We start from the raw sequence: 24,763 nt of genomic DNA on the forward strand, positions 1-24,763 counted from the left end.
CCCTCACAGTAAAAAATTTCTTCCTAACATCTAATCTAAACCTACTCTCTGTTTGAAGCCATTCCCCTTTGTCCTGTCACTGCGTGCTGTTGTAAAAATCCCTGTCCAACTCTCTTGTAGGCTCCCTTCAGGTACTGGAAAGATGGAATGAGATCACCTTGGAGCCTTCTCTTCTCCAGACTCAACAATCCCATCTCTCTCAGCCTTTCCTCATAGGAGAGGAGTTCCATCCCTCTAATTGTCTATGTGGCCTTGCTCTGGACTTGCTCCAACAGGTCCATATCCTTCCTGTGCTGCAGACCCCAGAGCAGGATGCAGAACTCCAGGTAAATCACCTGATGCTTTTACAAATATTTTGGTAAACTCCCAATTCCAGTCACATTCTTTATCAGAGGGTAAATATCTAATAGGAAATGTGATTTTTTTTACCCCACAATCATCTAGTAGAGCATGCATGTGATTTCATTTTTATTCCATTAATAAATCTGCTTTTCTTTGAATGATTTAAACTTGTTAACCTTAACTTTTCTCAAATATTAGCATAAAAATGTATTTTTTAGTTTACTTGTACAGATCACAAACCACTGAGCAATTTTTAAGCTTTAATTTTGATTATTTGGTTTCTAATCTTGCAATTTTGTGTGATCACAGTGTTGGCCATATCAAGGATCAAATCAGTACACTGATGAGTAGTTTTTGTTCTCTCTTTCCCCAACGTGTTCTTACTAGATGACCACAGTCTGTCGTGCTGCCAGTCCCACAGAGAGTTTGAAGTACCTCATCAACACATTATCCTCTTCCATGAAGAGGATGGGAAACCAAAATTTCATAATTATATTCATGTTAGAAGGCTTTTCTCAGGGATGAAATACAGATTCTGCACACAGAAAATGTTCCGATCTTGGAAAAGAGCTCTTTGCTAAGAGAAAGTGACAATTCACACAGCTTGCCTATCCTTGGAGGACAGCTCTTTGTTTATTCAAGGTAGCCAAAAAAATTTGCCTGTGAACAGATGAAGAACTTTAAGATACATATACACACATGATGAAAGGCTGAGCAGCAGATGTTAGGGAAGAATAACATCAGACTCACCACACTGAAAGGCTGGCATGGCTGCTAATTGCACAGAGGTAATGTGAGTTTCTGAGGGACTCAGAAAAGATTTCATAAGGTTAGGGGGAAAAGAGGAAGAGTGAAAGTCAGATAGATGCCCTAGCAACCCAGTGGAATGAAATGTTGAATATAGGGAGAATAACAATTCTGTTGGTAAAAATTTATTTTTTATTCTACTTGACACAGCTGGAAAAGATAGCCATACTTACTCTTCTTTGGAATCCCCGTATGAGGTCTGTCATTGGAAATTTTTTCTCTCTTATTCAGATACAGCAGTTTATTTAATGGCATTTAACCTCTGCCTTCAAAATTTACTTCTGTATGTGAGGCCACCATGCATACAAAAGCCATGAATGATTAAGACTAATTACAATGTAACAAAGTGACAAGTTAAGTATAGGGTTTAGGTGTCTGGAAAAGGGCTTGAACGGCTCAGATTAAGATCACTCTTAGTAGGCATGTCTTTGGATACAGGTATATGTGGCTTTAGATCTCCTTCTTGCATCCCAAAATAACAGCAAATCCAGGAAAGGTGAAAAGGGAGACCAATTTGTTGCCAAGCTTTTAATTCAGCCTGTCAGATATTTCAGCTATTAATACAGTGTTCAAAAGTGAAGCTGTAGCCCCATGTGATGTGATCCATTGGTTAAACAGGAGCCATGACATTTTGCAAAAGCCAGAAGAGGTAATTATGATGCTAAGAGCTTTTAGATTGGAAGCTGGAAGGCAATAATGAAACTGAAGAAAGGATGAATCATTACAGCCTCTATTGTTTACCATTTAAGGTAGGACGACAGATTTTGCTTTTATAGGAAAAACTCTAGTTTTAGGACTTTCTTAAAAGCAAGATCAATTCTTCATTAAATATGATCCATAGCACTATAGACATATTTCTTAGACTTCTTATAATTATACATTTATAAACATAAAAATTCTGTGGGGGAAAATGCTGTTTTATTCATCTTCTGTGTCAGAACAACCAGGATATAAAATTATCCGTAGAGACACACACCAGTGCTATTTCTCAGATGTTTTCCTTCAGCTTAGCAAAAGAAAAGAAGGAGGAGGATGCTTTATTAATGCATTTAGGAGTATTCTTGGATAGTACCATATTGTGAAATTAATGCCCATGTCATCATTTGATTATTCATCTTCCTAGGAGGCTACAATCATTATCTTGGCAAAGGAAAAAGGAAAATATAATCTTTGGTTAATAAATAGCTGTATTACTCCAGCTGGAAGGCAGAACTTTCGTTCTTCCATTCAATACATCATGGTACCCCTGGGGTTTTACTTTAATCAGAGAATTGTGTTTATGCAAGCAAGATTAACACATCAGCCCTCTGCAGGAATGAGAAGAATCCTTGATTCATCCATGTCCCTCTTACAGGTATTCAGTTCCATACTGTAGAGTCCAATACATCAAAATTATCGTGTTGTTGTTTTTCTCACAAAGTGAAGAACCATGTCTAGAAATGGCTGGACCTCATTTTTATTTTCCCAGAAAGAAGGCAGTTTTAATTTCTGTGTGTATGTGATGCAAATTTATTGAACTCCTCCAGTAGATAAATTTAAAGAAGTATTTAAAATTCTTTTTGCAAACATCTTATTCATTATTTCCCAGCCAATTCTACAATAACACTTGGTTACAGTAAAAAATAAAAAATAAACCTTTGTAATTTTTCCTAAATTTGCTGAAAGCCCAAACTTTTCCTGCTGTGAGTTATAACTAGATAATCTTATGTTCACTAAAGCAGGGGTAGACTGAAATGTTCTATTCACATCCCTATTTTGTCTTCTCTGAGGCTAAAAAAGAAGACAACTGAGAAGTATGAGGTAAGGAGAAATCAGATTTTAAACACAGTAGAGGAAATGTTCCCATGCTCAGCTTGGGTTAATTTTTTTCTGAATCTCTCTTCTGTCTAAAACTGTCTAAGCAAAGCACAAGAGGCTTCCTTGAATTACAACAGTGTGAAACCAGGTTCAGTGGTGGGGAAGAGAACAGCCCAAAATAATCTGAAACCATTACTAGGACTTCTTAAATAGAGAGCTGCACTCTCAGCAGCAAAGAATGCACTTCAGAGAGGAGTCAGCCACTTGTTAGCTAGCAGTACTCTGAAAGTTACTCAGAAATTATTATTTTTATCTTTATCTCAAATTTCCCATGTAGCATTCTGTATCACCCATGCTTTCCAGTTCTTGTGACATAGGTGGATGCTGGCATTCCTTGGTACCAATACATTACCAAAACAGACAAACATGTCCACTCCATTTACAGGTCACAAACTGTACAAATTTGAATTGTGTTTCATTGAGGGAGATAAAATACATGAGGTTCCCTTCCTCTTCCTAGTTAATTTAATAAGAATCAAAATTATTTTTTATAACTTGATTTTAAAAATAAATTTGTTGGATAGCACCAACAAATGGTACTATCTCTGCTTTCTTGTACCTTGTGTTGGCTGGAGACAGGAAATAAAAGGAACCTGTGTTGTACAGAAAACCAAAGTCCTTAATCAATAGGACAGTAAAATTCCATGGCCTCTTGGTATGACAAAAATCAGGTAATCAATTACTTTTTCATAAGGTTGGCCTGTTGTAAGGATAATTAAAATATTTGTGAAAAATTGCTGTGTACTGATCAAAAATTAAATAAGGTTTTTTCAAACTGAATAACAGAAATCATTGTTAAAATAATTAAAGCCTGTCACACAGATTCACAAAAACCCACATTAGAGCTACAGGGAATATGTTAAGCAAAGAATAACAAAATGAAAGGTGATCTTACTCTGCCTTTAACACATCCTTCTGTATGTGTACTGAATCATTGTAAGTTACAATCTTTCAGCTGGAAGGGGGATTGTCCTTTCAAGTATGTTTCTAATCTAGAATAAACATGTGATTAAAAGTATGCTCTTGGAAATGACAATGTTGTAAAATGTGATGTTTGTGAAAATTGCTCCAGTAACTCCTTTGTTTACAGGCTGTTTCTGATACTTCATTCAAAATCAACAAAACTTATGGATGTGGCTAAAACTGCAGACAGAAAACTAGAGTTTCCATGCCATAGAATAAAAGCCAGATTGCCTAAGAGATGCCTTAGAAAAAGTATTTTAAAAAGGATATGATAAGAAAAGAAAGAGTTAATTGATTTGAAGAGCTAGATTTGCTTCACAGGAAGTCTGAATTCAGATCCATTTAACTGTATTATGTTGGTTTTCAGAACTGTAATAACTTTTAAAGAACAGGGCTTAAGGAAATAGCATGAAGAACAGGAAAGATGAGTTGACGAAGGACTTTTTATCATGGAAGAGAAAGTTGGGGTGGCAGAAAAGATCAAAAAAATGCCAAGAGTGTTTGCAATAAAATTCTACCTACAAGCCAGATAAAGGGCAGGTAAAACTCTCCAAAGAAGGTATTAACTCACTCCACGAATACAAAACACACTTTTAAGAGTGTTCTGTCACCAAGTCTTGCAGGCTAAAGCCTGCAGTTCAGCTCCTGATATATGAAGTCCTTGTGCTGATATAGAAATAGGTATAAAAAAAGGACTTGGAGAACATTTTGAATGGATCAAGGTTTCTTTCTTTTGTATAGGTCTGGTCTCACTCATCAATGCTCAGAACCTTTCACATCCGGAGGAAACATCATCTATGTTCTTCCTCAGGCAAAATGCTCGTTGATGCTGGCATTTGTGGCTTTCTTCCTTCCCCAATGAGGGCTTAACTGAACAACTGTTTGCCCCAGATAGATCACAATCCCCACAGATGTTAATGGAGATTTAAAATATTAAAATTAATATTTCTTTCCTGATCCTACATAAAGATGATTACATTAGAGAACCATTTAGTTTTCACCATCCTTGCTCCACTAGCAAAGAAGAGGCCTCATAAAGATATTTGTTGGGCTCATCCACTCTTTTCCTAGCCTGTTTTTTGCCCTAGAAATCTAATGAACTATTCTCTTTCACCTCGTGACACTGAGGTGTGGTAACAGTGGTCCTGACAGCAGAGAAGGGATGAAAAGATCACAATCCAGATATGTTCTTTTTCATATTCACACACATTATCATACTTTTGCAGAGTCTGAGAGCTGCAGAGCACTGACTGCAGATTGTCCTCTTGGAAATCCTAAGGGATGCTTCTCTTCACTTAACAGCTAATGTATGGCTATCTGCTAATTTTAGTTTGCTCCATTTGTGTATAATCTCAGCATCACAGGGGACAGGCGAGCTGCATTCTTGATGAAAATTTCAATTTCCATGTAACCAATTGGAAGAAAACACTCCATCACATATGCTCTGACTAAAATTAAATTTAGTACCTACAAACTGCACTTAAAATATTTGCCAGACATTAATAATCCATGAGAATATATTCAAATCTATGTCAAATAATATTACCTGGTCTCAGAAACTATGCCTGGATACAGATAGTACAAAGTGATGAAATTTCAGAACCAGCAGAAATACGCTGCTCTCATCTGAGGCATTGTAGTCTGCACCCAAACTCCCAAGCACAACTCCCAAGCACAGCTCCCAAGTAAAGCTGAGGTATCTGTATTCTGGGCTATGCTTGCACAGAACTGGAGATGAAACTGCTGTATGTGTTCTTCATTTAAACTCTAAATCTCGCCAAATAGAAGGGAGTTGCACAAATCCAATGTGGACAAACAGTCTCTGAACATATGTCTATTTATGAATAAATTGCTCACACTGAAGGACCCCGTATATTTTACTTTGATTTTCTTTTTGTTTGTCTAAATAATTAATTTTGCTTCTCTTCATTACGATTTCCTCACATGAACCATTTTATTTCTTCTCAAAATGTTTTTGTATGGAAAATATATTTCAGTGCCTTTCTAATTTAATTCTCCAGGCACTGCATTCTTTCTAAGTCATTTCTTATGTTCATTCTTTCACAGTCTGAAAGACTTTGCCTGAGCATGTTTTTCATCATTGTTGTTTCTTTTTTTCTTGGCTCAAAGTATTAGATTCTAGGCAGAGCCAACTAGAAATGGTTTGGACAAAAGTTTGAGAGAGAGTGGTGGGTCACAGCAAAGAAAGAGCAGACAAATTGTAAGGAAAATATTTTTTTATATATGTCTATGCAGTATTAAAGGCATAAACTTGTTACTAGCTAAAAATCATGCCCCCAGGAATAAATTAATATTCTAAATATATCATAAATTAAATAGGTTTAAAGTTTGTTGTAACAACTAACTGCCAAAATTAAGACCTGTGGGAAGTTGCTTTACCTGAAATTTTGAAGTGGTGAATGGAAATCTGTGAAAATAGCAACTGCCCCTCTAATAGAGCTGCCTCTCTAAGGATTGTTGTCAGTTTTTGACTTAGGAGAGTTAAAAGCACCATCTGTAGCAGAAAATTGTTTGTCTATGAGAAAAATGCCCTTCAAAGCTCTGGAGGCCACCCAGAAAAATAACATCTGGAAAACAAAAGTAGTTCTCCCATTTAATTCTAAGCTCATCAGTTTCATCTCATCATGACGTGAATGGGTCACATTGGGTGAAATACCTGAAGTGTGTTGCTTGCCTCCTAGTTTCCTTAATCACAAGCTTCCTCATTAGACTCCAATGATAAGGACAAAAGGAAAAGCAACTTCTGTAACTTAACACCACGTTCTGTCCATTTTTACCAAATGGGAGAGATCTATGATAAGATCAAATGATGTAGCTACATGGGACTATACAACTACATAGCCACATAAACACCTGAGAGCAAAGATACTTGGAAGCAAAAGCAAGGCTATTCTTTCATTGTTATCTAGTACTTGAGGACGTTAAAGCTAGTGATTCTTTGAAGACCATGAGAAGAGTTAGCAAGCACCTCAGATACCTCCTGGGGGATGCACAGTCCTCCTTCTTTGCTTGCCCTAAGTTTCTCAAACCATTCCAGTGCTGCCTAATATCCTTGGCTTCTGCACTTGGTTTCCAATGCTGCTGCTGACAAATCTTGGCAATATTGCCAAGCAGAAGAAAGACAAGGGTGGATATCTAATCTGAGATATACTAGTGCAATGCTTCAACAGATATTGAATTTAGGTTGAAGTTCTGATGTGGAGGATGAACTCAGTTTTTGCTTCTGTCTCCTCACTGAGAGCTCTGAGTTTCTGTTCAATTGCTGTTATCACTGATGCTATCATGACTTTCAGAGAAAAAGGAAATAGAAAACTGCTAGATATTATGAGAATGAGGGGTAGGGACTGACCTGAAAAGCTGTTACAGTTTTCATGAAAATCAGCAAGATTTAGACTCTCATAAAAAGCTTGTCTCAGACAAGCCAGCCCACCCCGGGCAAGAGTCTGGGACTCTCCTCTTTATCCATGAAGAATGTCATGTATCAGAGAGAGCTGGCAGCTGTTCAGCACTGGCAGAAGTACAGAATCAAGCTGGGCATAGTACCTACCCATGTATTATTTTGTCTAAGGAGCCTGCTAGTGCCTTTGGTCCTGAAATCCTTGTAGGGAGTGCAGATTGTTAACACACAAATCTGGCCTTCCTCGTGGCCAGATAAACTCATGGCTTTCCTCATTTTTGGCCATGCAAAATTAAACTTTGCATATGTTGTTCAGAAGCCTTGAGCAGGCCCTTCTCCTAAGTATTCCCTTTTCCAGGTACTATTTGTTGTGATGAAACATTTTCTCTTTATTCCACTGAAAAATATTACATTTCTTGTGCCTAATTAAATTTCTCTTCACCAAGAGAAATAAGCATCTGATCACTGATTTAACTTTTGTTCTCTGGAAGGATGAGCAGGGAATCCTGTGATGAAGTCATTGGTCCTCTGATTAGTTTTCTCCCATGCCCTGCAGAGCAGTCATGCTTTGGTAGATGTTGCACTGCTATTCATGCTTCACTGGCACTCCACTCACCTTATGATTGAAAAGGATGATCTTAGTGTGAGATTGGATTTTTGTCCTATGTGTGTGTAAATAAATGTCCTGTGTGTGTAGCTGGCAGACCTCTCTTGAACTGAGGATATTTACAAACATCCAGCTTCCAAAAATACAGTCTGAAATATTTATCCAAGTAACTCACTCTGTGGCTGCTTTCCCTGCCTTCACTGTGAGCAGATATCTTGTCCTTCTCTGAGTCGAAGGGAGATTTTTGCAGCAGCAAGATTAAGATGTAAGCCAGAATTACCTAATTGCAGTAAATGGCGATCCGGAAGGTCTTTTTGTGCTTTATTTTTGTCTACTTTTGGATGACTGTGTGGTGATATTGTTTTGAGACTGTGGCGGTGTGACCCTAGCTAGAGGCCAGATACCTACAAAAGCCACCCTATCCCTCCCCCTCCGTAACTGAACAGGGGAGAAAAAATACAATGAAAGGCTCATAAGAGCAGGGAGAGATCACTCACCAATTACTATCATGGGCAAAACAGTCTGAACTTAGGGAACTTATTACCAATCAAAAGCAGAAGTAAAATGAGAAGTAAAACAAATTTTAAAACCATTTTTCCCCACCCCTCCCTCCTTCCCAGCTCTACCTCCTCCCTGGCATGCAAAGATGGAATGGGGATTATGGTCAGTATCACACGTTGTTTTTGCCACTGCTTCTTCCTCAGGGAGAGGAGTCCCTCCCCTTCTCCTGCATGGTGTTCCTCCCACAGGAAACAGTCCTCCATGAACTTCTCCAATGTGGGTCCTTCCCATGGGCTGCAGCTTTTCAAGAGCTCCTCCAGCATCGCTCCCCTTCCATGGGGTACAGTCCTTCAGGAACAGGCTGCTCCAGTGTGGGTCCTCCACAGGGTCACAAGTCCTGTCAAAAAACCTGCTCCAGCATGGCCTCCTCTCTCCAAGGATCCACGTGTCCCTTCCAGGAGCCTGATCCAGTGCATGCTTCCCATAGGGTCACAGATTTCTTTTGTTCATCCACCTGCTCCAGCATGGGTCTTCTCTACGGTCTGCAGGTGGAACTCTGCACCCTCATGGACCTCCAAGGCTGCAGGCCACAGCTGCCTCACCATGGTCTACACCACAGGTTGCAGGGAAATCTCAGTTCCAGCACCTGGAGCACCTCCTGCCCCTCCACTGGCTTTGGTGTCTGCAGAGTTGTTCCTCTCACATATTCTCACTCCTCTCTTTTCTGGCCACAATTACATCTGCACAATAATTCGGGATTGGGTTTTTTTTCCCTTTTAAAACACGTTATCCAAAAGATATTACCAACTGTCACTGACTGGCTTGGACTTGGCCAGTGGTGGGTCATTCTTTGAATCTCCTGGCAGTGGCTGTCAGACATGGGGGAAGGTTCTGGCAGCTTCTCACAGAAGCCACTTCTGTAGCCCCTCCTCATCCCCCTCTTCCCCCCCCCCCCCCAAAACCTTGCCACGCAAAAAAACTCAATACATTGACAGATACTAAATAACTAAATCTTACATGTCTGCATTTCACTCAAGGTGGAGACAGGTATTAGGAAACTGTGGACTACATTTGTTGTATTTCTTACAGCAGACTAATCTTTTGATATGTCTTCCTTTTTTTTCCTCTTTTCTTTTCCTTCTTCTTTTATTTTGTTAAGTGACAGCCAGTGCTTAGGTGGGAATGTTTTTGAAAAGAGTGTCCCATAAAATGCCAGAGCAAAAATAATGAGAAAAACTTTTCAAACACGTCTAAGGAACTGTGTTCTCTTGAATAACACTCACTGTCAAATATACTGCATCATTTGTGTTTAGTCACTGTGTCCATTACTGTGCCAAGAGAAGGCAACTTCTCTGTCACTGCAAAGGAGATTGTTGTTTGGATGCTGATATACCAACTGCCTACACACTCACACAATATAAAAATCAAATGTGCTCTGTGATTAAAGGAGGTGATCCTTGAGAATTTCAATTACATGCTACTATTACAGTGAACAACTGGTAATCTGAAAGCTTAATATTAAAAAAAAATGTTATTACCCTAATCTTCTCTGGAAAATAGACCATAGTGTGGAGTCAAACAAATATGTCGGTACCTATTAAGATGGATTTAATTACAGTTCTTAGTGCCTGGAATCTCAAATTCAAGGAGAAACCTAGAAAATTGATCATAATTTAGCATCCACTCTGTTCAAAACATCCACCTTATAGCCTCTGTATTGGGGAAATCATTGACATTTCCAAAAGCCGCACACATTCCTTCACAAAACATTTACTAACTTGCAATATTCCTCAAATCCCATGGTTTTTAAGTGGTTTTTCTTTTTCTGTTCAAGTCAGTGGGAAGTCACCTGGACAAGGACTGCACTAAAATGCCCAGTTGCAAACATGTTGTCCCAAATAGGGCTGAGTACAGGCAATATTTTGAGAGAAATCTAACTGATAATGAGAGGTCCATTTTAAGTTTACGTATGTCTTCCTGGCCATGTTTGTTTCCAGCAGCTTAATGCAGCTTGATCACATCCCTGTTGAAATGGGAGGTAAGGCTCCCGGTTACCTTAATGTTACAAAATCGTGTCCCTAAAGAACTCCAACTAGCAAAACAGCAGTCAGAGATCCGCTTTAGTCATGATTGCCACAGGTGTTTATCTGAGCCCCTATCCACAGGGCTTGTAAAATAAAAGGCCAGACATTACATAATGTCAGACAACAACAAAAATATGTAATTCTTCAAAAATAGGCTATCTTGCACAATTTGTGAAATGGCAAAGTATTCTCCATATTGCTCTCAGTTTGAGCAACGTGGCATGGTCCCATCACATTCCCTGCATGCAGCATGAAATATACAACTATCTGGATATGTTACTAACAAAAAAGGGCTTTGATAGTTTGCTACTACTAGTCTGAAATCAAAGTGTCATGCTCTGAAATTGTCAAAGGGCTTTTCTAAATCTGATGAGGGTCTAAGTGGCTGTTTGGCAGACAAGTTTGAGAAGTGGGTCCGTTTGAACCTCAGGAACTTGAAGGTCACCATGGCTAAGAGCAAGGTCCTGCACCTGAGTCAGGGCAATCCTCAGTATCAACACAGGCTGCAGGATGAACTGAGAGCAGTCCTACTGAGAAGGGGTGGAGGAGAGGCTGGACATAAGCCAGCAATGTGAGCTCACAGCCCAGAAAGCCAGTTGTGTCCTGGGCTGCATCCAAAGCAGCGTGGCCAGCAGGGCCAGGGAGGGGATTCTGCCCCTCTGCCCTGCTCTGGTGAGACCCCACCTGGAGAGCTGCACCCAGCTCTGCAGCCCCAAAGGACATGGACCTGCTGGAGCGAGTCCAGAGGAGGGACACAAAGGTGATCGAAGGCTGGAGAGCTCTCCTGTGAAGACAGATTGAGAGTTGGGATGGTTCATCCTGGCAACAGGACAAGGGGTAATGGCTTTAAAGGAAAAGAGGGTTGATATAGATGCAATATGAGGAAGATTGTTTTTACAATGAGGGTGGTAAGGCACTGGAACAGGTAGTCCAAAGAAATGGAAGATGCCCCATCCCTGGAAACATTCAAGGTCAGGCTGGATGGGGGTCTGAGCAACTTGATCTAGTTGAATGCAATTTGGACTAGAAAATCATTAAAGGACCCTTCCAACCAGTACTATTCTATGATTCTATGAGTCTGTGTTAAGTAAAATAAAATCACAGAAGTAAAATAATTAGCTTAAGAAGTAGTTGCTAGATAAAAGTCTCCAGAGAGAAACACATGAACAGACTGATGAAAACCTGAGAGTGAAAAAGGAGAGAGCTGGGAGATGGCAAGTCAGCAAGGTAAAAGATCAGACCAAATGCTGTGGAGACTGATACTTCCTCACCTGACTAATGAGTGCCTGATGCCTGGCCAGCAGAGATTCAGCAGGAGTCTGTCTTACAAGTGCTAAGAATATCAATTATAAGCCTGCAACTACAGTCCAGCTGTTTGTTGGGTGTGTTAACCAATAAATAAGATCATTTTATGTACTCATGAATTATGTATGAACCTCTTTGCAAATATCCACACATAGTAAAATGCCCAACAGATCTTGGAAAGTCTCATTGGGTTGTAATATTTGTTATTTTCATGCAAATGTTTTAAACAGCTGGGAAGTCTCAAAAGGCATGAGGTGCCCATGAACAGGAAACTAAATCAAGACACGAATTTCTGTTCCTAACATGAAGGTTAAGAGTAGCACTGAAAGAAAGAAAGATATGAAAGAAAACAAAGTTTTTGTCATAAATCAGTATGAGGTGCCTCTAAAAATCTTTAACCAGGGACTGGCATCCTTACCAGACAGAATTTTTTTTTTTTCCTCACTTGAGATTTATCTGATTAGTGGTTTCTAATGAAATAATTAGCAGGTTGTGCAGGCTCTAAGATGTATGTGCCTGGATGGCAGCAGTCAGACACTATCTCATTTTGTCAGTATTTAAACTGATCAGAGATGTACCAGATTTGACCCAAGAGCCATTTGGCCAAAGTGCCATGTCTCAATCCGTAAACCTTCCAGACTATGAGGAGGAACCCACTGCTTTTTATGTCATTCACCATACACATATCCTACATACAATATGAACACATCTTGTACATTATAAGATACGGACATCTAAGATGGTGGGGTTTTACCATCTGAGACCCTGAAAAATACCCCTAAACCAAAGCAGCAGCCAATCAAGAAAGAACACTTGCAGATTCTCTTCCCATCTACATCAACAGGTACTAACATTGGGTTTGTTGTCAGTTTCATACGTACCTGTACAAAATAGCTGAAGCTCTGTAATAATTATTTATTCAGAGGCATAGGAATCCCCCCAGAAAAATCTTTTGAGTGTCACAATCAAATAAACAGCCCCATGCAAGCCACTAGCTGTATGTTCATTAGGTCGGACTTCTAAATTCAAGGACATCTATAAATACAGTGTAAAAGGAAAATTGCACGATGCTCTGTGCCACTGAAAGACAATAAATAATTAATTGCATCAAAGTTTTTTTCTCAGCATTATTTTAGCTTTTCCTACCCTATTTCATATGAATATGAAGGAGAATTGGGGGAAAAAAAGAAAAGAAAGTGAACAAAAATTAAGAATTTGTGATATTAATGTTTTATTTTCTTTTGTATTCAATAATAGAATATTTTTGAAATATTTCTTTTTTCAAAGTTCCATTAAAAACAATGATTTTGTCTGACAGCAATACTGCTTGAAAATATGTAGCACAAAATAATAATAAAAAAGTATCACTCAACCCTTGTCAGCAGAGCAAACCCCAAAGGCCAGATGATGAACAAGTTATGAAAACATTTCACACTCACACTCACGGCTTTATATAATATGAGTGAAAGAATGGAATCTGAAGTGATTTGCTTGGTGTTCTTTTCTTATAACTACTTCCTGTCACTGATAAGAGACAGAAATATCAGTTGTTTGTGACAGTATAATTTCACCTACAGACATCAAATTTTGAATTACTGGAAGAAAAGACTTCTGTAGCATTTTCCTCTCTTACATTTTTGTTGTAATTCATTTTCTATGAAAAATTGTGTTATTGCAAAGTATGTAAATCTATGTATGAACATGAAGATTCTTGTTTTGGTGTGACTGGATGCAGTGTGATGTTATTAAACCTTTTAATAATTAAATACAAGGTATTATATCAAAGTAATATTTAGGCCTTTGACTTAAACTTAGGGAAAAAATAACCAAAAAAAGAAGAAACAATAAAAAGATGTGCACAGACCTTTTCTCAGCTAATATTATTGCTTATTAATCAACTGTCTGAAAAATGGATAACTGATTAAAATTATATCTGCATTATTGGATTAGCGGGATGTACTATAGAAGTCTCCATGGACATTGAATTCCTTTCTATTTTCCTGCATTTTGTCTCCTTGTGTTTTGCTTTGTTTTCATTTTGTTTATCTGATATGAAGAATCAGAGGCGGGAAAAGACATATGCATCTACTTACACCTGTGTGGAAGGTATCTTTTCAGCTTTTTACCGGCTAGCGCTTGTAAATCAATGCCTTAGAAAGCCTCGAGCAGCCTAGAGAGGTAGCACGGCCGATCTAGCACTTTAGTAGCTCTAAAATCGGTACCTGTATCAGCTGCAAAGCAAATAGCATCAGCAGAAGCAAAGAGGGAGAAATATAGCTCCCTGCTCGCTCAATTTCCTGCAGTTAGAAGCTCTCAAATGAGACAGACGACCAGAGATGTACACAGGAAGACAGCTGACCCAAGAGAGGGTGCGGCCTCCCTCTATGATCTCTTTTATTGGGAGAAAGGGAAAGGGGAGGACTGGGGGCGGACCCGGGGTGAGCGGCCAGTCAGACACTGCTAAAGAGTCTGAGTTACATTTGGTTTTGCTCGCGCTTGGATCAAAGGAGCTCGGAGCACATGGGCAGGAGCATGTGTCTTTGGGAGGGGGAGGGGAAGCTCAGAACAGGCAGCCACACACCTGAACTTGCGTGGGTGGTGTTTACAGACAATCACACGTTGGTACTCAGGCTTTGCTGGTAGCAGTGCTGCTTCTAAAAGCACTCTGATTTTTTGTATGGACTCCTGATTCCCAAAGTGAATTCAGAAGTCTGCTGCTGGTCCGTATGTGAAGTCTACATGGACCTGTAGGACAATTGAGTCAGACTTTTGGAAGGGTTCTCAAGGAAAATTTTGAAGATGATGGTGCAAATTAATTACCCAAATGATGGATAGTAGTCTGATTACACTAGCTCTGTTGGCTCTTCTGTAGCGATAAAAAGCGATAAAAGCGATAAAAACAAACCTCTGACTTCTGCTCCTCTCTTTAGGTCAGTATCTTCAGAAAGGGGCATCTGAAAAGAACAGACCTCTGAATGGTGGTAATTGTAGAAATATTTTGTGTTAGGTCAGAGTGCTCATGTGCAGAAATGAGAATCTCTTGCCTTGCTGAAATAAAGATCATCTTTTGGCCTGCAACACAGGTACTTGTTATAACTTGGTATTTCTACTGATAAAGAAAAAATAAGTTACTGTTTGGGCCTTGACATCTTATGAGGCTTCCAGGAGTTATATCCCCTCAAGAGAGATGACGTGTTATGACACACTGACAGAAATGTCCAACAAAACACAGTTTTTACAGACTTTGGACTCTGACCACATAACTAGTACTTTTTATTTTTTCCTTCTACTTGAGCTGTCCCTGCAGAGCTGACAAATGTACAAGTCTGTCTGAACACTTCATCTAGAGAGTAATCCAGACACAAACAACACCATATAGAATGGATGTCTAATCCAAGTTGCTGACTGGAGTTGCAATAAAATACTCACAACCCTCTGCAATTCTGTATGGCTTAAAAATAACTTGGGTTAGCTTTCAGATACTTACTAAGTATTCCTTAGACGTGTAAGCCTGCAGATCTCTCCAAACAACTTAAAGCCTTCTTAATGTTAACTTATTTTTTAAAGTCAGCACTCCTGTGCTTGGTACAAAAACTCTTCTCTTCAGTTTTGCAATAGTTTGGTTTACTGAAACATCTTTCAGTACTGCCAGCCCCTTTTCATGCCATTTCATTATCAGTAAGATGGGGGTTATTCAAATGATACCTCATTATCATCTACAGCAAATATCAGGGTACTGTTTGCCAATCATGATTTTTTCCTGATAATAACTGAGATCAGGTTTGCAGTTGTCTCAAAATATTTGAAACCTTAGACAAAGTGCAAGCACCTGTCAAAGCTTAATGCTCTCACCAATCAGAAATATCAGCAACGTTGTCACTTTCCTAGATAAATTCAGGATAGTAAGAAAATACTCTCTTAAAGTTGTTGTATGGTTATCCTGTGCAACTCAGCACCATATAGCACAGCTGGTAAATGAGTTTAAGATATTTCTGTGCATAATAGAAGAAATGCAAAGTGGAGCCAACAGGAATCTAAGTTTTCAAAGTATTATTAAATACCTGAAATGCTATCTTAAGCAAGAATTTTGGAGAATTATGGCCTCATTAGAACTTTTCAATGGAGATGAGTAGAGAGCAAAGCTATAAAGATGATTTTGATCCTGTTTTCTCAGCTTATTAAAATAATTCTCTGATAAAACCAGTGTGTTCAGCAGATGGGTGAACTACAGAGGTCAGAATTTCAATTCACTTTGTGTGTCCACACAAGACTTGAGACGTAAACGCTGAACTTCATCCAAATATTTTTTAAAATAAGCCTGAAAAAATAGTTTGGAAAATCAAATAATTCAACATTTCTCTAGAGATTTCAAGGCCGTTCTCTTCTGTTAAACAAAGAGCTTCTCCCCAAATACTATGAGAAAGAGGACCAGGAAGTGTGATGATATGTGAGATTGAAAGTAAATGAGAAGCAAAAGCCTTAATAGAATCATCCCTCTCTTTATCTGGCTGGTGAGCTCCCATCTCTATTAATGGGAGCTGCATCTGGTGTGTTCCTGGTGTGATCTTCAGAAGGATCTCCTAGAAATAACATCATTTACCACCTGGCTATTGCAATAGCTGTGCTTAGACAGCTTGAAACCAATCTTGTTTTCGCCACAACATACTGCCAGGACAGAGGCAAACCGTTGTTTAACCTCAGGTCTTTCAGGCTAATACAGCTTTCAATGAATTTTCTTACAATTTAGCAATTCTGATGCAGAATATTTTTTCCTACAGGAATTCTATTGCATATTTTTTTAATTAGGTTGCACCCTGTTTCTAATATCTTCATATCCTCTTCAAAAATTGGAGGGATTAAGAAAAAAATCTCAAAAATATTAAAGAAATAGGAGGAGCCTTTTGGAATGTAATTGCAAAAATATTTATTTCTTGCTAATATAATTTCTGACTAGAAGCTGCTCTCATTTCTGTTGGGTTTTTTAAAGGTGTAACTCTATGCAGTCTCCACATAAGGCCATACTTTTGAGAAACAAGACACTTGAGGTGAATATCAGGAAGAATTTCCTGGACACTGAGTTAGAACTGTGGTCTAGCATAATCTTTATTAGATTTTCTGTACAATCTACATAGTATGTACATCCACCTATACACATACTTAGCATCTCTAAGTTATTAGTGTTCTTGGTGTATAGGTCTGCTGTAGCACATGATTTTCAAACTCTCTCCTGGTTTTGCCTTCCATTATGGAGGGAAGACTCCCTACAATCCCAAAGGCAATCTTGGGGTATTGACTTGATGGTGAAGTGTTGTGACCTGGAGTTGAGGTTAAATACTCTCAGTGTTGCTGTTTGATGCAAGGGTTGTGTTCCAAGTCGGGAGGGCAAATGAGATCTTCCTTATATCAGACACCAGAGAAAAGAGATGCTGTATTTAGGGGCATAGGTAGGGATAGGTAGGTAGGTAGAGGAAGAGAATAAATAGGGCCAAGTGTGTGTATCTGTCTCCCAGCTCAGGTACCAATTAGAGCTGCCTGAAGAAGAAAGACCTGCAGGGTTCACTTCTGTTCTTATGAAGAAAGACCAAAGAGGCAGTTTCATGGGGTTTCAGCAGAGCACTGTCCTGCCCTTCCCCAGCAGAACTTTAAGGATCAGAGTAACTCTCCCTTTATCAGTGACTTGTCTCAGTGTGAGATTTGACAAGCAGGTGAAAGTATTGTTTTCAGTGAAAAAAAATAAGTTGTTTTTTGGAAGAAGTTGGCTGAAGCAACATGAAGAGAAATGAGGAGGGGAAGTAGAAGTCTTAAATTACATTGTGGTAAGGACAGAAAGGAGGCGAGAAAATAAGCAAGAATAAGTCCAAGCCCTTGTTTCTTGACATATGGGACAATTTGACCTGCCTCTCTGTATGGAGAGCATATGAAACTATCCACAAGTACTAACAAAACAATACAGTCAGGTTTAACTTAGGATTTACCACATGCTAAGCAAAAAAGCATGGATTTTAAAATAAGATCATTAAAAATAAAAAAATAAAACATATATCATATTTAGAGCTTTTTGAAATAAGATGGAGTACTTATTTAATAAACCTGAAAACATACAATGGACAATATAAAATGCATACAAAATTAAATCAAGCAGGTACATTCATCACTGACAATAGAATAAATGGACCCAAGCACAAAACATTTATTTTAATGACCTAAGGCAGCATAAGGATAATGACATAAGATAAAGAACACTGTGAAAAGTTTTTGTATTTTTTTCTGTAGCCTGTAGCACAAGGGCAAATAGGAGCTGGAGTATAGTAGCACTTAACTTGACACCTTTTTGACTGTGATGGAGGACTAGGGTAGGAGAATGGTTATCCTCTTAACAGGTTAATCGCAAATCCATCTATTTTAGGTGGCCAGTCTGGTTTTATTGTGTCAGTTTTGGCAGTGTGAAATGTTGTTTTGACTTTAGCTTTTTAGTACCCTCCATTATATGACACAGTTAGTATAAAAAAAAATCCAAAATATTGAATTGAAAAGTCATTCTAAATTGTGAAGTATTTAACACAAAAACTGTTAAGACAGGTCACTGTGGTGTGTTTTTTAAAATCTTCTTCTAAACTCAAAGTTTAGCAAAATCAGCATACAGCGTATTTTGATGCAGTTCTCTTTTCCAGTGTGAAGGTTTCTACTGAAAATTTTCCAAGTGCCTCTAGATAAGGATTAGCCTGTGTGAGAGACTGATCCTCCAGAACTACATATTCTTTAAAAACATTGCCTCTTAAAATACTATCTTTAAATGCCCCAGTAATTTAAATATGAAAGACCTGGTCCAGATAAGGGATTCTATTCTGCATTCTTTCTGCTGTTTTGCTCTCTGTTCACAGGGTACTGAAACACTTCTGTGGACTCTGAGCAAAAACAAACTCAAGGAAAAGAAAGCATTACAAAAGCCACCAGACAAATAGCTGAACAGCAGCAGAAGAGCCTGAAAGCAAGTACTTTCATAGTATCCCACAATATCTTTCACTTCGAATTGGAAAGTGACGGATTTGACTGGTGAAATGTTAGGTAGATTGGGAATTGGTAGGATGGTCACATCCAAAGGGCATCTGTGATAAGTGGTGTCCCTCAAGGGTCTGCACTGGGACCAGTGTTACTTAATATCTTCATTAATGACAGGGATGAAGGGATCAAGTGCACCCTCAGCAAGTTTGCAGATGACACCGAGCTGAGTGGTGCAGTTGACACACCTGATGGACGGGATGCCATCCAGAGGGACCTGGACAAGCTGGAGCAGTGGGCCCATGGGAATCTCATGTGGTTTGACAAGGCCAAGTGCCAGGTGCTGCACGTGGGTCAGGGCAACCCCTGGTATCAACACAGGCTGGGGATGAACAGATCAGAGCAGCCCTGCTGAGAAGGACTCGGGGGTGCTGGTGGAGGAGAGGCTGGACACAACCCAGCCGTGGGCACTCACAGCCCACAGAGCCAAACGTGTCCTGGGCTGCATCCAAAGCAGCATGGGCAGCAGGGCCAGGGAGGGGATTCCACCCCTCTGCTCTGCTCTGCTGAGACCCCACCTGGAGAGCTGCACCCAGCTCTGGGGTCCCAGCACAGGAAGGGCATCAACCTGTTGGATCGAGTTCAGAGGAGGGCCACCAAGTTGATCAGAGGGGTGAAGGACCTTTCTGTGAGGAAAGGCTGACAGAATTGGGATTGTTCAGCCTGGAAAAAAGAAGGTTTTGGGGTGACCTAATTGCAGCTTTCCAGTACCTGAAGGGAACTTACAGGAAAGATGGGGCAAAACTATTTACAAGGGCATGAAGTGACAGGACAAGGGGGAATGGGTTTAAATTGAAAGAGAGTGTGTTTAGATTAGATGTCAGAAAGAAATTCCTTACTGTGAAGTACTGGAACAGGATGCGCAGAGAAGTAATGGATGTTGCATCCCTGGTGGTTTCAAGGCCAATTTGGATGGGGCTCTGAGCAACCTGATCTAGTTGATGGTGTCCCTGCCCACAGCCAGGGATCATTACTTGATCTTCAAGGTCTCCTTCCTATGCAAACCATTCTATGATTTTATTCTTCTGTGATACTAACATCCAGAAACTGAGAGAACTATAAAAATTTAATACATGATAAAGCATTTATTTAGATCCAAAAAGGCAAATTAAAATAATTTTAGTGGGTTTTTCTCCCAATAAAACAGATTTTAGAACTCATGTATAGCAAACAATTCTGGATCACATAGAGTTATTTATGTTCTGAAAAGCCTTAAGAAGCTTAGGAGCCTAAGTGTTAATCTCATGGACTGCTTCTCAGATAAGTGGTATTATTTCTAGTGTTCAATTTCCCTGTAAAATATTAATTTCTTTATTTTTTGCCTCATTGATTAGTGTATTGCTTTATAACTTCATAAATTCATAGAATTTCCTAAATCCTGTATAACAGTCACAATCAGTTAAGGGTGATCTTTTAAAAAAACCCTAAACCCTGGTGTTTAAATATGTTTTCCTCAGTACATCAGTAATGATCAAGCATTCAAGAATAAAAATGCTAAATCATCATCAGACTTTATTTATTACTTAAATCAGAATTTCCTGTAGAATCTTAGATTTACAGCATGGTTTGAGTTAGAAAGAACCTTTAAAGGTCATCTAGGTCATTCCGCTTGCTATAAGCAGGGACATCATTCACTAGATCAGGTTGCTCAAAGCCCCATCCAACTTGCACTACTTCTAAAATCTTCTCTGCTCGCAATCACTTTGTCCCATGATAATCCCCCAGTCTATACTGATGTTGGGGACTGCCCCAGCCCAGGTGCATAACCTGGGACTTGGCCTTGTTGAGCTTCATGAAATTTTCAGAAGCCCAGTCCTGGAGCCTGTCAATTTCATACTAGTGATTTAAGCTCTGATTTTGAGAGTTTAATGTATTCTCTGAATGACTTTTGTGGAGGTAAGGACATTATTCATTGGTTATGGTCCTGAGCTATTCTGGCAATAGTTCATCTGTCTATACTATAGCTACTTAGCTGCCTAACTCATATAAATTTAGAGCAACTAATCGTGCAGTGCCTCTCTGGGAAGAAAACTGGTGCAGGTTTTATAAAACTCATGGACAAGATCAATTTTGGCCTTGAAGTAAAGGCCAAATATAACTGCTCAAACCCAAAGCTTAAGCAGAAAACATGCAGAGATAAAAATGTACTCAGAAGAGTGCAAATAACTTTTTTGACCAACTTTTCTAGCCTATCAGAACTGTGTAAACCATGTGGGAGGAGCTGGAAACTCCCTAAGGAGACCTTAGGAAGCTGCAGCTGTTTTGGTCCTCCTAAGTCCTAATTCCCAGCTTCTTCTTTTTACTACAGACTTTATTTTTTCCACATGTGCTATTAAGAAGACTAACAAGTCTGTTCAGCCTTGATCAAGCCATTGGCCTTTGTATGTCAATATCATGCGAGTTTGTTGAGTTATGTATATGATATGTATATGCAAATGTATATATATATTTTAAGTGCAAAATCATCTATCATTTGTAGCCTTATTCTCTTTCCTGGGTTTGAGTGGTCAGCAGGCACCCACTCCTGACTGTTTGGACTGCATGTGACCTCAGCATGTATGCAGAAGGCTCAGAGGCATGTCTTCAGCTCAACAACAAGAAGCCCTAAGCCCTCTGTCACTGCAACATTCCTTCCACTCTCTGACTGTAAAATTAAGACCCTCTGCCATGGAGCTCAGCATCTGTCTGAGCACCCAGTTTGGAATGCAGTAAGCCAACAGATACATATTTTCTTTGAGAAGAGGTATTTCTATGTGTCAATTCAAGCCACTGAGTAGCAGTCTTTAAGAATATGCTGCCTGTGCATGGGGAATCACAGCCAATTAGGATCCAGAAAAACATTTTCACAGTGTTCCCCAAATTACACGGGGTTAATCTGGGCCGTTGTGAGAGAGGTGACCTGTAAAAGAATAGCTATCAGCAGCTGACATCTGGAGAACCTGTTATGAACCTTTCAGGTTGAATTTAGCAATAATGTGAACAGGGCTGCATGGCAGGGTATAAAGTAATGGCAAAGCAAAGCAACTTCCGCTGTAGGAAAATTAGTCTAACAAAACTAAGTGGGAGCCCCTGTGGGAAGGGAAAGTGATTTTATTAAACAGCATCTTTAAGTGTATAGATTTTACAGATGCACTCTCACACACTCCCATGGTCACAGGCATCAAGACACATGTTCAACAGCTTGGACAGGATCACCAGAATGTGCCACACAAGAGAAAAAGAGACTGCTGCTGTCAAGTACTTACATTTTGGGTGCCTTTTGATTGGCAGCAGTGAACTAATCTTCATATTACTGATTTCTAAAGACTAAAAAAACTTGTCCAAAGGCAAGTAGTTCATTTTACTGCTAGGAACAGTGTAATGGAAGAAGTTTCATAGGAAGAATATTCTTTGTTACACATACAGACCTTTCTGTGAATCCTTTGTTCTACAATTTCTTCCAGTGTTTACGCATTTAATTCATAGCAATCTCGTGTCTACTAAAAATCTCTGCAAATCACTGTGAAAAAATATTGATTTATATGCTGCTCCCAAATGACGATCAAAAAATGTACGTTTTATGCCGGAGGCAGTATCTGGTGCCTTCTCCAAATTGATCCTGTATGTCTCGTCAGTGAGAAACCATGGATATAATCAGTGCTTATGGCATCCTAAAATGGATTTACCTGAAGCGTAAGGGTCCTTTCAGCTACAGCTATTCCCATTGCCCTTGTGAATGACAAGCAGACAGGATGCTCAGAGGACCTGGTTTGCATAAGGATCAGTGCTGTGACTTATGGCATGAGGATAAATGGGCTCTGTGGGCAACTGAGCTCAGCCTGAGCACAGCCTGCTTGTAAAAGCTCTACATATAGCTCATGCTGTGCCTTGCCAGGGACCTGGGGAATTCACAGCTCCTTTGTAATTTGGGTGATTTTTTTCTTAAAGCTGTACTCTAGGAGCACTCTTTCTGTTTCATATCCTCACCTGTAAAATGTGATACTTATTCCACCTTGGACAGACTGCATGTAAAGATACCACAAATGGAGACAGGGTACCTCTACTGTAAGTTAGATATTTAAATGGCCAGATTCCCTGGCAGAGCCTATTTCTTTCCACTGAGTAGAAAGGGATTCTAGCATGACTAGCTCCAGCTTAGACATCTATCTTTCTGACATTTAACTTAGGCAAGAGGCTCCTGGGCCAAGGGTGCTAAAATACCGTGGTAATGAGTCACAGCAAATAACTGTGGAAATTTCATCTGAGTTCCACCAAAGGGCGCGTTTTGACCCAGATAATTTCTTTCAGATTTGAGCTGCAGCTTCTGTTTTGTTTGGTCAGAAAACTGCATCAGAGTACAGAAGTGGGCATTGAACAAATGAAAGAATTAAGAACACATTCAACCCCAAATTCATTAAATTTTCTGAATTGTGACAAGAAATATTAATCTTTGGTTTTTTCTTCATTTTTCCTCATTTCTATTTCTCTTTTCTATATTGTTTCTTATAATAAATAAAGGTTTGTACTTGTTTACAAGAAATTCTATATTGTTTTGAAAAGTAAACCCAAGAAACTAATAATAATAACATTATTCAGAGAAAAACAGTTGTTTGAAAAGTTGCTGAGAAAAAATACAGGTAAAGGTTATTTGTAGAAAAGCTTTGAAAAATATTTGCTTATGGTTGTGTAAGGTATAATTTATTTTGGAAACATTGTTGATTGTGACTTATTAGATAGTTGAGGTGAAAACTGAAGGCTGATTGGGCTCAACATTTTCTTCATTCAGACTTACTCTTAAATGTTTATTTCTCTGTACTACAAGAATGAGGAAGCAGCTGTGGAAACAAAGTGGGTCACAGACGTTTTTTAACTGGGGGCAAGGGAACATAATATCTCACATGCAATGAGAGACACCAGGCTGTGGGTGGGGAGGAAGCAACGTTTTCTTGAATCTTTTTTTCTTGTGAAGAAGCAGGAGGCACATTGAACTTGTGCAAAGAAGAAAGGATTTCTTAATGTCTTAAGTGAAAAGAAAGAATCTGGGGAAAAAAGAAAAAATCCAAGATAAAATTTCCTATGATGCTCAGGCACTGTAAGGTTTAATTGAAGGTAATGTCCTGTTAAATCCAATCTTTTAAAATGCTCAATTTAAGGCTCACATTCATGATTTAATATAAAAATTCGATTTAAGTAAAGCACTGCCTATTTTTGTCACGTATATAAAATTATCTGAGATGTTTACTGAGGTTGGGGAAATAAAAGCTATTTAAACTACGCGACAATGTTGCCACAAGAAGAAATTGATGTAAACTAGATAGAAACCAATTTTAGCTAAAAATGAGATAGCTTCTATCAATCAAAGCAGTTAAATTCTAAGCTAGACTTCTGGGAGAGCAGCAAAAATATCCTATGCAGTTAAAGACAATACTTTTAGAAAGGATTATATGATGTCATTGCCTGTGGTAGAAATTAGACTAAATAACCCAAGAGACCCTTTACCTGTCCTGTTGTCTGATGTTCTTAAATACAATAGTGCATGCATGCTCAATTTGTGGAGCTGATCTTTTTCAGTGAGTGGCATAATGAAATGTCTGTATTTTCTTTTTCTTTCTCTATTTCCGAGGAAAAGCTGAAGGACTTGCTTTGGGGAGCCAAATGAAACAACAACAAGGAAAAAGGCTGGTGTGCTGATATGATGACATATGTGTGTGGTTTCACACAATAATGTGTAGCTTTAGGTGGTGGAAGGCTCCAGGTTGTCATGTTATGTGTGATGGTATTGATTAAAGATAACAAGTGGAAAAATGTACTTCAGCTTTCATATGTTCAGGATGCTGGCCT

The 24,763-nt window shown here is 39.1% G+C and overlaps 1 protein-coding gene across 2 annotated transcripts; it reads left to right on the forward strand.

Annotated features, from left to right (window-relative positions):
* Positions 1-1,783: 1,783 nt before the first annotated feature.
* LOC109143240 lies at positions 1,784-9,370 on the forward strand. 2 transcript variants are annotated; one of them, XM_019279784.2, is made up of 2 exons: positions 1,784-1,898; positions 8,615-9,370. In XM_019279784.2, the coding sequence occupies exons 1-2, from the start codon at positions 1,863-1,865 to the stop codon at positions 9,347-9,349; spliced, it is 771 nt and encodes a 256-aa protein (XP_019135329.1). In that variant the 5' UTR covers positions 1,784-1,862; the 3' UTR covers positions 9,350-9,370. The 2 variants fall into 2 exon arrangements, with proteins under 2 accessions (XP_019135329.1, XP_019135330.1); XM_019279785.2 differs by having other exon boundaries at positions 8,699-9,370.
* The last annotated feature ends 15,393 nt before the right edge of the window (positions 9,371-24,763 follow it).

The sequence above is a fragment of the Corvus cornix genome, chromosome 1A, assembly GCF_000738735.6.
Source record: "Corvus cornix cornix isolate S_Up_H32 chromosome 1A, ASM73873v5, whole genome shotgun sequence".
NCBI classification, from domain to species: Eukaryota; Metazoa; Chordata; class Aves; order Passeriformes; family Corvidae; genus Corvus; species Corvus cornix.